Source organism: Bubalus kerabau, chromosome 21, assembly GCF_029407905.1.
Source record: "Bubalus kerabau isolate K-KA32 ecotype Philippines breed swamp buffalo chromosome 21, PCC_UOA_SB_1v2, whole genome shotgun sequence".
Lineage (NCBI taxonomy): Eukaryota > Metazoa > Chordata > Mammalia > Artiodactyla > Bovidae > Bubalus > Bubalus kerabau.
Window position 1 is genome coordinate 25,342,062 of NC_073644.1, and position 15,416 is coordinate 25,357,477.

The following is a 15,416-nucleotide window of genomic DNA, read 5'->3' on the forward strand; positions in this document are numbered from 1 at the left end:
GTGGAAGGCAGGAGAGGAGTGGGCAGTTTTGCAGGAATCCAGAAGCAAGATTTTCAGGTGCGGCTGGATACATCCAATTAGAAGGAAGAGCAGAACTTCAGCCTGGGTCTTCAGAATTTAAAGTTCATGTTCTTTCCAGAGAACTATTTCTTTTTCATTTAGCCCAGTGGAATGTTTAATATTTCACAGCCAAGATGATCAAAAATAGTCCACCACATATAATAAATCTGTATGCCAATTTTTCTTTCAGTGAGAAGAGATTTATAATTTTGTCACTTTCTTTGACACACAGAGTGCACAACTGGCAATCTAAGGAAGTGACTTTCAGCCTCATTATTTAAAAGCTAAGTCATGGCAGCACCATCCACAAAATCCCTCTTTGACTTTGGCTAGGAGACAGAATTCTTAGAACACTTGGAACAGCAGTAACAACAGCTCTTCACCCCATAAACACTGGAGCTCCTTTGTCCTCGTGAGGAGTTCTATTTTACTCTGTAAAGACATTGTCCTATCGTATAACTGCAGAGTCCACAACTTCCAAGGAAAAGGCTCCTTATTTAACTTCAGCATTTACACACACACACACACACACACACACACACACAAACAATTAAAAAAGGGTTAGTCTTCAAACACCAGCTCTCTAGGATTTGAGATAGAACACACTGGGCTTCTCAGGTGGCTCAGTGGTAAAGAATCCGCCTGCAGTGCAGGAGATGCAGGTTCGATCTCTGGTCTGGGAAGATACCCTGGAGAAGGAAATGGCAACCCAATCCAGTATTCTTGCCTGGACAGAGGAGCCTGGCGGGCTACAGTCCAGGGGGTCACGAAAGAGTTAGACACGACTTAGTGACTAAACAACAACATTTGAAAACTGGTAATATGCTGTCAATAAGAAAATTTTCTCCTACCGTCTATACTAAATTGTATTTCTTCACCCCATAAACACTGGAGCTCCTTTGCCCTCGTGTCCTGTGCTAGCATATCAGTTCTCAGCAGGTGATGTAGCCAATAGTAACAGGTGGCATTTGAACTGGAATAAATCCTCAGTATACAATGCCTTAGTGAAGAATTCTTATTTGAACTCAGATTACAACATGTGCTAAACAATTAATATATTTGCACTGAATATCAGTTCCTAATAATAATTCCTCAAAAAGAACATTCTGATTTAAAATGCATATTCTTAGTACTCAGCCATGAAAAAGAATAAAATGCCATTTGCAGCAACATGGATGAACCTGGAGATTATCATACTAAGGATCAGAATACGTTCATCACAAGGACAGGTTACCTGCAGCATGTTAGTATCACATATCACCTCCAGCAAGTTAGTCACGTGCACTATTCATGAAAAGATGATTTTCTAATATAACCACAATCTTTCCCTTCTTCCAAAAAATAAATAAACAAATAACATGAAACAGCATCATTAAACCCTCATGCTCTCATGTCTTTCCTTCACATTCCAGTCACGCCCTTAAGGAACTCCAGAAAGAAAAAAGGAACTAACAATGCTTTTTAGGCAATGCCCACAACCCCACCCCAAATTGAAAAGAACCTTCACTTACTGTGAAAAGGAGATTATGTTCCAGAAGGCTGTCACCTAAATGGATACAGAATTATCTGTATACCAAGAAGTAATATCATTGGAGTGTTCTTATACGTTGTCTTAGGAAGCTACTTTGGGTTCAGACTCAACAGGTAACCCCGTAAGAGGAGCAGTGGGAGGGGAAGGAAGGAGTGTGAGAGTAGAAGGTAAGTGTGCCCCCTGGTTCTCTTGCTGTTCCCTTGTGTTCTGGACGACACTCACACACCCCACTTACCCAGGACGTGTACTCCTTCATTTGGTGCTGGTTGCTATGGGAACCGCCGGCATGCCCCCTCCAGAAGCAGTCTTGGCAGAGCTGGTAGTTGTGACACTGTTGGCATCGGTAGCGAAAGCCCAGCATGCTCTCACTGTGGCAGTAGGAGCACTCCACCGGGTGGAAGACTGACGGGCGCGCCAACGGGGAAAAGGACAAGGAAACCAGAATCAGTCAGAAGAACGAAAAAGACAGCCCAACAAGAATTGCGTTTTTCTGCTGAATAACAAGACTTCTGACGATAGCTTGGTCTGAGAGAAGCATTACCTTTATTCCTAGACTCTCACGACTCTTTTCCAGCATGTGTGTGGGGGTGGGAGAAATCAAGTGGGCTGGAGGAGACGGGGTCTTTTAACAGCACATCTCTGTAATGCTGTTTACTCCTCTTACTCCCATCCCTTACCCTACAAGAATGTAAATGACCCAAACTGGCTTGCCTTTCCCCCCAGATGCTCTCTGTCTCCAGGAGACCAGCGCAGCTCACTGAAAACTCAGAAGCACAATGGATGAACACAGATGGGTTCATCCAGTGGGTAGTGGGTAGAGAGCATATATTAGAGAAATGGAAAACAAGAGGAAGAAAAAAGAAGAGATGGGAGGAGAGTAGAAAAACTGGACGATGAGAATATTCAGTTATTTTTTTAAAAAATAGAGTAGCTAATGGGCTTATTTAATGAGTGACATTGTCTTCATTTAATAAACAGATTTTTAAAAAATTTTCTGAGAGGTAGATCGATAGGGGCCCAAAGAGATGGACAAATTATCTGAATTCAATTCTAATTCAGATAGTTCAAGAGACACTTTCTCTGGCAGGAAATTTGAGTTACAAAGCAGGCAAGGTATGAGATTCGAAGCTAACAAACGATCAGATCCAAGTAATTGCATGTTATGAGTTAAAGATACTAACAACAACAAGAACAATTCTTGCCTTTGGCGAAGTTACTCTCTGGCTAACCAGCCAGGGAAAATAATGCAAAAAATAAATAAAATAAAGATGAAAAGTAAACTGTAGAAACAAAGACATAACCAAATTTTGAACACACTGTCTTCTGAACCAGTATTATATCCTCCTTTTCTGGCTCTTGGGAAAGACCTGAATTTAGGGACAACTCTTCTGGGACATGGTCTAAAGAACTCATTTCCTGCAACAGGAAATACTGAGAGGAGGCATGAAATTACAACTTTATAATTGGAGAATGACTAGTTCTCAGACTGCAAACAGTAATATGAATTCACCCCACATGATCTGGATCTTGACTGCTCTTTGCTCTAGCAGATGAACAAGAAGCATAAAAAAACCTATGATTGGTAGTGATTACAGGGAATCTAGTGAGATCTTTCTTTAAATCTTCTCTATGAGCAAAACAGAATAAATTTATAACCTGAACTAAGAGAGATAATAAGTGTAGACACCAAGTGTTCTAAATGGGAATTTAAAGTTAAGCTAACTTTAACCCCAAATTAAAGAAATGTGTAGAAGATTCTAGTAAGAGATAGGGGATAAATTATTTTCTATTTAAGGCTGGAGAATTCCCAGAGTTAAATTAAACAATAAATGAGAATATCTAAAGAGCAGATGGAGGCATTGAATTGTTCCCTGTTTAAATTTCTTTAAACCTTGTTCTGAACTGTATTTCATATTCAAGTTTGGATATGCCAATAGTAATTACTTTTATCATAGAAATACTTGCTTTTATAAAAATAAAAGCACATGACAAAAGTTACATTACTCATTTCTTTTGCCTAACTACAGCCATTGGGAGCTTACAATTTGGAGCATATGACTAAAGCTTAGCAAGGTGCTACCATCCAGTTTTTTTCCCCATCTCCTCCACCTATTCATGCTCAAGTGCTTAGGAAGAAAGAGTCAATGCCAGGTATGCCCACAGTGGAAGTTCACACCTAAAACAAATACTAGAAAATGTCACATTCCTTATTGAGGTTCTTCTTCAGTTATAGGAAGTTTTAAAGCCACATCTTACTTGTAACTGAGAGGTAGATTGTGATATTTAATAAGTTTTTAGAATGGACCGTCGTAACTTTGCAGTGTGCTGATAGGGCCTTGCTGATCAGGGAGAGAGGTCAGTTCTATTAAAAATCAGAACTACTAAACAGATCTCCTAAAACAATGATGGTGGCTTAATAACTATAGACTTGATAGCCTAATTTCAGTAATTGCCTTAGGCGTTTGGGATTAACATATATACACTCCTATATATAAAACAGATAATCAACATGGACCTACATACAGCACAGGGAGCCAAACCCAATATTCTGTAATAATCTACAAAGGAAAAGAATATGAAAACTATATATATATATATATATACACACACACACCTGAATCACTTTGCTGTACACATGAAACTAACACATTGTAAATCAATTATGTTACTTCAAGTTAAAAGAAGGGTTAAACAAATTGCCTTAGCTCAGTAGTAACTACTCACCGTTTTCTACATTTGCCAGTCGATGCAGAAGGGGCAGCCAGACCAGGCACTGCGGGGGAGGATCTGACATAAGCGTGTCCAAGAAACCATTTAAGGTGACTTTTTTCTGCATCAAAAAACCCCACAAAAATTTAGAACCGAGAATAATCTTAACTTACCTGCTATGTAAATATCATTTGAGATGGAAGAAACAAGACATTCAATTAACCCCTAGTACACAAAAAAAGAGAGCTCGAAACTAGTTCTGAATTGAAAACATTAATTGCTTTTCATAGTTGAGCCTACACAGGACTGGATTATCTCTACTGAGGTTGAGTCAATATTATCACAAGGAGGAAAACAATTTCGAGAGGGTCATTTTTCATACACGAGGGACAGGATGAAAATGATGAGCAAAACTGGGGACTAGGCATTCATCATAAAATTTTACCCACTAGTACATCATAGCAGGCTCTACAATTTTCAAATCAGTCAGTCTTCTAAATGTGTAGAACAGCTAACCTCTTCAACTTCCATAAAAACTAAATATTTTGTGGCTAATGTGAATGGTTCTGCTTTACAAGATTAGGAGTAAATCTTGTTTGGAGGGAGCTTTCCCCTCCCTGTTAGAAGGGTTTAAAGGAAAAAAAAAAAAAATCTCTTCTCGCCTTTATTTATATGTATTTTTTTTTTTTATCACAATTCACTTGGCTTCTGGGTCATTATCCTGGACTTTTCTGATGTAGAAAAGAAATGTATCTTATCCATAAGTTTCTTTCAAAATGACAAAAGAAGTTCTATTTTGCGGGGGCGGGGAGGGAAAAAAAAAGACTCCCTGATTGCTTCAGGTCTAGAATCACTAAATTTCACAGAATGCTTCAGGAATGCTGGCAGAGGAACTTGGAGTCCAGGGACATACAGCTTTGTAAAGCTTGTTGTTCAGTTGCTCAATCGTGTCCGGTTCTTTGCAACCCCATGGACTGTTCCCTGCCAGGTTCCTCTGTCCACTGGATTCTACAGGCAAGAATACTGGAGTGGGTTGCCACTTGCTTCTCCAAAGAAGTTCTACTAATACATGAAATTTTAGTAGTATGAGTGACAAAAAATTTACATGCAAAGTATCTATTTTACTTAAAAATCTGAATTAGAATATCAAGGTGGATGGGATAGTTTTATGAAGGGCTATAATAAATTTTCAAGGCTTAAATCTTACACTTGTCTTTGTAATTTAAAAAATAACTATTTTGGTCTCCTTTTATTAATGTTTTTATTGGTAGATATATTTAGTTATTTACCTCAAAATACTGGGCTTCCCTGATGGCTCAGTGAGTAAAGAATCCTCCTGCAATACAGGAGACACAGGAAATGCGGGTTCCATTACTGTGTGGGGAACATTCCCTGGAGGAGGATGTGGCAACCCACTCTAGTATTCTTGCCTGGAGAATCCCATGGACTGGGGAGCCTGGTGGGCTACAGTTCAAAGGGTTGCAAAGAGTCGGAGAGGACTGAGCAGCTATGCATACACACACCTCATAATACTACATAGCTTAAGCTTTTATAGGATTGTTGTTCACATTATTATTGTTAATACTTTTATTTTTAAAGTCTTTATTGAATTTGTTACAATATTGCCTCTGTTTCATGTTTTGGTTTTTTGGCCACGTGGCATGTGGGATCTTAGCTGCCGACCAGGGATCAAACCCGCACCCCCTGCTCTGGGAGGCAAATCCAGCTGCAAAATCTCAACCCCTGGACCGCCAGGGACGTCCCTAGCATTATCATTAAAAGAGAAATTACATAAAGCATAAGTAATTAGACAGTACTTTTTACAAAGCTACTACAATTCATAGGTCTAAAATAATACTGTGTTTTAAAACGATCACTTGGGGTGACTTTCCAACGAAGCAATTAAAACAATTTCGGAATTTCATCATTCAAGCTGCTGCTATAGCCAGTTTATGAAGCACAAATGCAAACTGGTCTTATTATTTATTTATGTTGCCTCTATTTCTACTTCACATGGTTTTATCCATTTTGAACTTTCATTGTACTGGAAGTAAAACAAAGACGCTATGATTTCAACATATATAAATTTCTCATCATTGAGGGTGTGTAAAAGATGATATAATGAGAAATATCTAGGATACTTCATTTTGAGCAATGGCAACATCCTATATAATTCTTCTTGAATATGTAAAATCCCATTAGATTAAAAAAGTCCTATTGTTGTAGCTGACTTTTAATGAGAAATACTCTGAGGCATTGGTATATTTCCTGAGGCTTCTATAATGGGCTACCTGAAATCAACAAATGTACAAACAAGTATATCCAGGGAAGGAGAGTTTAGTCTGGGGTTTAATGCAAGAGGCCAGGCAATCAAGGATGATGAGGAAAGCGACCTGAGACAATTAGAGGAGGTGAAACTAGCCGGACTTGGTGATCAATGAGACATTCTGCGTGAAGAAGCTGTATAGAAGGAGACTTAGGTGAATGGATCCATTCTGACGTCACCAGCTTGAAAGGGAAATAGAAAGAAGAGCATGCTTAATTGGGGACAGAGATCAGGTAGCCATGCCAGCCTGGGGGCAGGGGCATGGAAAAGGTCAGCAAGGCTTCCTGAGTGAGGTTCTCCGGGAGTAGAGTTGATACTTGGCATATCAAACTATCCCTTCTCTTATTGAGTGTATGGATACATTGATGACTCTGTATACATCCTTGACCTACAGGGGTGCCTGAGGCATTTCTGACCTCTTAGATCACCAAGTAAACAGAGAGATGAGGTTTTCTAGCTGGACAGTAAATGCAGCTGTTTAGTGGCTGCTAAGCACTGTTTGCTTATGAGTCTGGATTTTTAAAAATTGTAAACAAACCTTCAGTTTATGGATTTCTAAACCTCTACCATGCTGTGCTGGAGAATAGTTCTAGACATGTCAATTTTCCACATGACTGGACAGATATAGACATGGATAGCCCTCCAAACTATGAAGCTTCCTTCAGCTGACTTGCTCCATGCCCAGTTAAGATATGTGGCTCTGAACTCCAACTTAGTGGATGATTTAGGGCCTCCCAGATCCCACAGGGCATGTGCGGAGATTCTTTTTTGTCTCCTTTGCTAAACACTGATGAAACAGTGCTGGGTCAGACTTGGGTTTTATGTGAGGCTGAGTGACAATTCGGCCATTTAGATAGTGTGGTCATAACAAATGATTCAGAGGGTTAGTTAGGACAGTTGTTGTTTAGTCGCTAAACTGTGCCTGAGTCTGCAACCCCATGGACTGTAGCCCACCAGGCTCTTCTGTCCATGGGATTTCCCAGGCAAGAATACTGGAGTGGGTTGCCATTTCCCTCTTCCTGACCCAGGGATCGAACCCACGTCTCCTGCACTGGCAGGCTGGTTCTTTACCGCTGAGCCACCAAGGAAGCCAATAGGGTTGTTAGTAGAGATTAAATTAGACAGTGCAAATAAAGAATTCTGCACGATGCTGGTTCAAGGTCAGGAAGCACCACTGATTATTATCCAGATGTGCCGCACTCAGTTACTGACTCAGGAGTCATTTGTCAGAAGCTGGAAGCCGCACTGCAGGTTATGATGAAGAAATAGGGGCTTGGAGTGTCACACAAGAGAGCGCCCACTGAGAGACACGTCCTTAAACAAGTCGTTTCCTACCTGTTGAGAGAAACAGGATCTCGCTGACTGTTCTGTGTAACCAAATGAAGGACCTTCAAAAACTGCCGTGGGTAGCTTGAGAACTTCCCGTAGGAACTGATCGTATCGTCCATAAACCATTACCCCACTGGAGTCAGAAATCATTGAGAAAATATCTGATGGATGGAAAAGGAAAGATATTTATTCATCACATAAAGATTTCCCACTGTTTTAGCTCAACATATCTACTGTAGATAACAAAAAATGTGGCAGAAATTAAACATAATTTATTATGAAAGAATAATATGAAAGCTAATTTTACGCTGAGATATTCTTGGCATGGTGTTTTCTCTGGTATCTTTTTGTAGATGATTTTGGCACATAGCATTAACTAGCAATTTGGATAAAATTAGCATATTTTGATAGGACAGAGAACATCTCATTTTTAGTTTGAGGTCAGTTATCAACTCATATATATACTCAATGGGAGGAATATTTGTATATGTGAGAAATATGCTGGCTTCTTTTGAAATACACAATTAAAATTTTACTATAATGTTCGGGCTTGTGCATATCTACCAAGGTAGCTATTTACCTGTCTATGAAAGTGTTAGTTGCTTAGTCGTGTCCAACTGTTTGCAATCCCATGGACCGTAGCCGTCAGGCTCCTCTGTCCATGGGATTCGCCAGGCACTAATCCTGAATGGCAACACACTCCAGTATTATTCCCTGGAGAATCCCATGGAGAGAGGGGACTGGCATAGTGTCACTAAAACTTTTGGGTTTTGGTTTAATATATTGAAAAATGAAAGACATATAGGGATAAGGATGCAATGAGAGCACTTGATTAACTTCTCACAGAAGCAGAAAAACTTCCTATAAATCATAGTGTTCTGGGTGGAAGGCAACTGATTTACAGGGAAGGGTCTTTTGCCTCATGCAGTCAAGAGGAAGCCTGGCCTTGCCGATGTTCAGTGAGGTAAAGTCAAGGATCCAGATTTTTCTCAGCAGAGCTACTAGCTTTATTGGACCTCTTTTCTTCAGTTTTTGCCACTATGTGCACTGCATGAATATTCATGGCATAATTTCCCAAAGTACTCTGTAATTCCTCTGTGGAAATCACTATTGGAAGAAAAGGGTTGGCTATTATATGGCGTGTCACCGTGCTGGATTGCAACGAGGCCAGCACAGCTGCTGGGATAAACTGTTGTAAAGTCAACATGCTACTCTGTTCATTTTGGACTTGATTTTTCAAGGTCAAAATGTAATCTGGGGACATTGTTTCATACCCCAGTCAGATGTTCAGCATATTACAGGCTTTTATTAGATTATGTTTTGAGGATGTGAACTGGCTGTCGTTTTTTTTAAATACTCCACTTACAAAAGATTTCTATTGTGCTTCCAGTAGTTAATCAGTTATAAAGCTACAGATATTCTACATGAGCAGCAAAAATTAATGATGTTCTCCCTCATTTTCACAATGTTGTTTTCTTAGTGAATTTCATCTCATTTCATTATAACTAGTCAAAAAAAGAAGTTGCCAACAGCAAAAAAAAAAAAAACCAAAAAAAACCAACAACAAAACCAAAACCCTCTTATGTAATTCCAAATATAGAAGCTCAAGAATTCCAATCCAAAGGAGGAAAAAGAAGCCTTGAAGAAGTAAATGTACTTTCTTATTAGAAATGCCATCTTCTTTATTTGGAGACAGTTTGGCTAATTATAATTTTGTCATCCTGATGATCTTCTAGACCTGGAATTTTTAGGCCAGGGCACATTTTTGAAAAGGAGGTTAGGCTTTTCAAATCCACACTGAAATCGTTTAAACATCTCTAACTAGAGTCAAACTTGAAGGGCACCAACAGTGACCTTTCACAAATGTGAAGCTAATATTAAACTCATTTGTACTGATGAAATTCTACTAAGTAATAGCCAAACTAGGGCTATTCACTGAGATTAAAGTGAAGTGGCTGTTAATGGCCAGTCAGGTTTTTAAAAAGAAACGAGGGGGCACAACATGGTATGTGTTTGTACCTTAATTTGGAGACCTCTGTCTCTCTCTCTCTCTATATGTATATATGCATGCAGATACGTATAATATGCTTATAACATGAAATATATGTATATCTATATAATATAGGGCACTATTTCAAGGATTAAACTAGTTACTAGATGAAAAGCACACTGATGTATGCTTGGCACCTAGTATCCAGTACAGAAATGTTGTATCTTTTTCTTATTGATTTCCTATCACACTTTTCTGCCACTCACCTTGTATGTTTAGATGCTGCCTCCCCAATAGGATTGTTCTATAGGGTTCCAAATCAGATTTTAAATTACCTGTGTGCTTCCTACAGCTCCACACAATGTTACTTTGGAAGAACTTACATTCGTGGATTTATTAAACGAAAATTAACTTGGCACATAATAAGCATGTGAAATTGTGCTAAGCCATGGATACACAGGGAAATCAGGACATAGCTGTTGCCCCCTGGGAGGTCCTGGTCTACTGGGATGACAGGGTCCTGGTCTACTGGTCTACTGGGGATGACACGCTCATATCATGGCTGAAGTGACATCACACATGATAACAAGGTGGTGTGAGCAGAGGAAAGTGGGGCGTACAGGGTGCAGCAGGAGCTCAGAGACAGGGTTCCCGCAGGGAAGAGCGAGTCAGGGAAGATTTTCTTACAAAGGGGATTTGCAGGCCAAGCGTACAGGGCAATGAGTGATGAGAAAGATACCAAAGAATTAAAGGCAGCCCAATGAGTTGGAAATATTATCGTGGAGATAGGCTTGGAGGCAGAACAACCCATTCATTAATAGAAACTCAGGAAATACAAGGTGTTTTCCGTAATGATAGTTTTTTAAATAAAACAAGCCCTCTTCAGAAGCTTTAGAACAGCACCTGACATTCCAGGTTTATGCCACTGGATTAAGAAATCTTTAAGATCCTTAACAGCAATAATCGGACCAAAGATATTTTGACAGAAAAGGAGTATATTGTATTAGGTCAGTTTATGTATAGGGCTCTGTGTTCCATGCCTGCAGGGGGCGCCCTCACATGCACTGCTGGCTGAGGGTACATGAAGATCACCCTGTTTATTGGCTCCTGGTGGCCCTGAGTATTGGAAACTGGGGTACAACGTGTGGGGTTCTTGTCCCTTTTAATGCATTTAAAGCAATATTTAAAACTCAGCTTCAAATTTTCTGTTTTCTACCTTTTTGCTTTTTAAAATTTCTAAATATTTTCAGCCAATTACTCTTGCCCTGTGTTCCCCAAATGAAGGGGCTGCTGCTAAGTCGCTTCAGTCATGTCTGACTCTGTGCGACCCCATAGACGGCAGCCCACGAGGCTCCCCCGTCCCTGGGGTTCTCCAGGCAAGAACACTGGAGTGGGTAATGAAGGGGCTAGTTGGCATGAACTAAATCTTTCTCATCCCTGTGCACAAAAAACAGAAAAACTGCCAGACTAGCACAGTGGTCATACTGGCTTAAAGGGAAGTAGAATTTAAAGAAGGAAAAATAAATCTCTCAAATTCTGAGACAGTCCATATCCTTTCATTTTATTTTCTTATTATATAAAACAATGCTTTATTACAACATTATTACCCTGCCTATTTTATGACTAGATGGAAGCCAGCAAAAGAAGACTAAAGAAAATCCTTCATTCTGCTCACCAAGTCAGCCACGGCGATCCGTGGGTGGAACTGCCCATATTTCCTCATTCAGTCAGTGGTTATCTAAAGTGACTAAGGACATTCACTTCTCATTAATACATTTTTTGGAGAGGTTCTACCAACCAAACTGCTTTTAGCTAAATTGCTTTTGGTCAAATTGCTTTCAACTGACTTACCTGGGAACCATTAAAACTACCTTCATGGGATTAACTATTCAAAGAGTGACTCCTCAGTCAGAGAACAGGGACACCAGACTCAGTGATTCAGGTCTGGGGGGAAGACAACGTGACATGTTGTGATCACACTATCTGTTTTTCTACAGAAGTTGTGACACTCTGCAGCTTCTTTCTTTCATTTTTTTCTTTTTGGTTGGGACCATTTTTATAAGTCTTTATTGGATTTGTTACAATGTTGCTTCTGCTATTTATGCTCTGGTTTTTTGGCCTGGGGGCAGGTGAGATCTCAGCTCTCTGACCAGGGATTGAGCTCACACCCCTGCATTGGAAGTTAAGTCTTAACCACTGGACTACAAGATAAGTCCCTGCGGCTTATTTTTGCAGACTGGAGAGCACAGTTTTCTTCCAGTGGGACTTATGCAACTGTGACTTCTTTCAGTAAGCTGCAGAGGATTGACTTTGGCCACTGGAGAGCATGCATGCTTTGCTCACTGATTGTGGGTGTCTGGTGAATGATGGGATAGAGTGAGGAAACAGCACCGGAGCAGTTATTAATATATTGTTTGCTTTAAATTCCTGGACTTGAGAGAGAATTTTGAGGGATTCAATGACTGGCAAATATCTGCTCAAACAGTTAGTTAAAGCCTGAGTTTTGTAATTGTGCCAATGTTGTTTGTTGCTGATGTAACAACCTTTCCCTTCATCTTTATTGGCCCCACATTTCTTCCTGGGCTAAGGGACAGCAGAGGCCCTTCTCAGCCCTGGAGGTGAGAATGACTGGAAGAGTCCATGACCATCATGGGCATTTCTTTCCCCTCTCCAGGAACTGATAGAGAAACTGGTCTGTGATGCCACGCTGGCCATGAGACTTAAGGGCCAGGGACCTCTGGAGTGGGTGTGACTCCTGAAACTGCTGTACCCCCCTTTACCCTCAGAGGAAGGATAATATCTGACACAGAGGAAAGCCAAGTAGAAAGATGAAAGGCATTTGGGTCCTTGATGGCATAGAATCAACACAGTTCACGAGAGGCTCTGAGGAGTTCTGACATATAGAAACCTGGTTTCTTAGTTTTCATCAAACTTAGTTTCTAATTTAATTTTTTTAATTAGAGGATAATTACTTTACAGTAATGTGATTTTTTTTTTTTTTTTTTGCCATACATCAACATGAAATGGCATTAGGCCCTTGTGAGTTTCTTCCTCTGCCCTGGTTCCTTTTGCTAAATGTTCTCTTCCCAGCCTAACCCTAAAGGAAATGTCTTAGGGATTACGCTGTTTTTTTTTTTTTTAAGTTTTTTTTTAAAGGACATTTTTTTCTGCCACTTTCTGACTGAGCTGTTATCCTCAATCAAGCACTGGGGTGGTTTTTTAATTTTTTACATCTTTCAGGTGAACCAAAGGTAATCTAAACTGGGCCTTATGAGGGTCTGCTTGGGCTTCTCTGAATCTTGACTGCATTTGGCTGGTCCATGTTCCTGGGAGAGAGGGAAGATGTGTGGTTATGTGGGGTTTCCATGTACTGTCCCCTTATCCATTGCTTTAATGACGTAACTCTTCTTGGGGTATGTCTGGGGAAATGCCAAAAAAAAAAAAAAAGTTTTTATTCCTGTATTTTTCTTTATTATTCCTCAGTGCATCAAGAAGCAAGAGATTACATTCAGCAGCTGACACACCACAGGTTGACGAAAAAGCCTAGAGGCTCTGTGAGTCACAGATGATTACAGCCAGTAGGGACCCTACAGGTATCTAACAAAATCCCCAAATTTAGGATGGAGAAGGAAGCTGAGGACCAAAGAAGCAATAACTTCCACAGGATAACTCAGTGAATTATTCACAAAGCTGGGCCTGTAACTTGAGGCTCCCAGTTCCTAAGAAAATGTGCTTTCTCATAGGGCATTATAACTCAGACTCTTAATACTTAGGGGAAGAGAGAAGGTTACGTGGTAACTTTTCTTCAAAATAGTCACATATACAGAATTTTAAACTAGTTAGAAATGAAAATTCTTGCCCTAACCCCATTCACTTTAGGCCTACTGAATCAGAAATTCTGGGATTGAGACCCAGAAATTTATTTTTTAAAAGCCCTCCAGGTGATTCCACACATACTAAAATTTGAGAGCCACTGGGGTATGGAAAAAAGTCAGGGTTCAATTGCTGGTACCATCTGTGATTAACTCTCCAAGTCTGAGCTTCTTTATGGAAAACATGCCAACTAACCAAAAAACTCCCATTGTTCCGATGGTTAAAAAACTACCACACTTAGTGACAAAATGTACACAAAAGGCTCAAAATCACTCAGTGCACTTTAGCTATCATGTCTCTATCGGAATCAGTTCATTCGCAATCTATAGTTTCTGCATTTAATTCCTCTGCCCACACCCTGGCAATATTTGCCTTGGAACTGTTCAAGTGCCCAGTGATTTGAATAGCACTCACTGGCTGAGAAGAATGAGGAGATGTGCTGGGAACTTTGGCTTGAGATGACTGAAAAAAGAAGGTTTCCTAACATGGCCTTCATCTCCTATGCTGATGGACTTAACTTGTGAGGCAGTTTTGTACCATGAACATGAGAGAATGTATATTTTACCTTGGTATCATGAACAGTCTAACTGGTGATACTTAACAGGTTTTAAATAATAATAATCCATACCTAGATGGAGAACATTCATTCCATTGACATTTATCTAAGATGAAAATATTTTTAGGATAAAAATCCAAAGATCAATGAACATTATATTTCTTTTCTTTCTTTTTTTTCCTGAGTATTTCCAGTGACTTAATGTCTAAGAATAAGTCAGTTCAATTGAACCAGCAGAGAAAACCAGAAGAAAGTGGTTCAGATTCCAAATTATGCTCTTTCCAAAGTTGAACCCCCTTGAGTCTGCTCAAAGGCAGGGATAATAATATTAAAGACCATTCTCCTTCTCTTGTGAATTAAAATTACATTTCCCTAGGCAACCAGGTACAGTTGCTGAAAGAAAGCTTGCTCATCTGGAACATGAATCTGAGTAGTCATTTCCATATGTGCCTTCAGTCACTGCAGACATAGGCCCATGGCAAGAGAATTGTAATGCAGATCACCTTTGGGGTGCTCCTGGGTAACAATCATACCTGCTAAGGTATTACAGGTAGGACCCACACCTTTACCAAAGAGATGCTGCTGCTCACGTTGCTAATCTACTGCCTACACATGCCATGGCCATAGTAAGAAATCAGTAGACTTGGACAAGCTCAGTGCCCCGTACATTAGTTCATTACATTGAACATCATATTTCAAATAAGTCTCATAGGATGAGGGAAGTCACGAATGGTCAGGGGAATCTGGTAGGAAGTGGGTAGAGGAAAACACGGCATATGGGAGGGGTGAGCAAAGAGAGATGCAGAGAATAACTTACATCTTAATTTGTCCATGATCTTCCCTCCACACAACGTGGCTAAAGCCATTTTGACAGCAAATACTGAAATTTTACCATGGCCTTCCCTGTTTAATGATAACAGAAAAAAATAGAGAGAGAGATGTCATTTGAAGAACTTCCAATAACTTGGTTTGACATTTTCTGTTGTGTAGAAATCATAGGACGTTGGAGTTGTGTGCATTATGTGAACATATCCACTTTAAA

The 15,416-nt window shown here is 39.9% G+C and overlaps 1 protein-coding gene across 17 annotated transcripts in view; it reads right to left on the reverse strand.

Moving 5' to 3' along the window:
* Positions 1–15,416, reverse strand: part of DTNA (dystrobrevin alpha) — a 317,537-nt gene that overhangs the window by 81,497 nt on the left and 220,624 nt on the right. For all 17 annotated transcript variants that reach the window (XM_055559506.1, XM_055559513.1, XM_055559505.1 and 14 more), the window contains 4 exons: positions 15,192–15,277; positions 7,962–8,116; positions 4,316–4,421; positions 1,827–1,993 (listed from right to left, as the gene is read on the reverse strand). In XM_055559506.1, the coding sequence (XP_055415481.1) occupies positions 1,827–1,993; positions 4,316–4,421; positions 7,962–8,116; positions 15,192–15,277 (514 nt within the window). The remainder of the gene's footprint in view (positions 1–1,826; positions 1,994–4,315; positions 4,422–7,961; positions 8,117–15,191; positions 15,278–15,416) is intronic.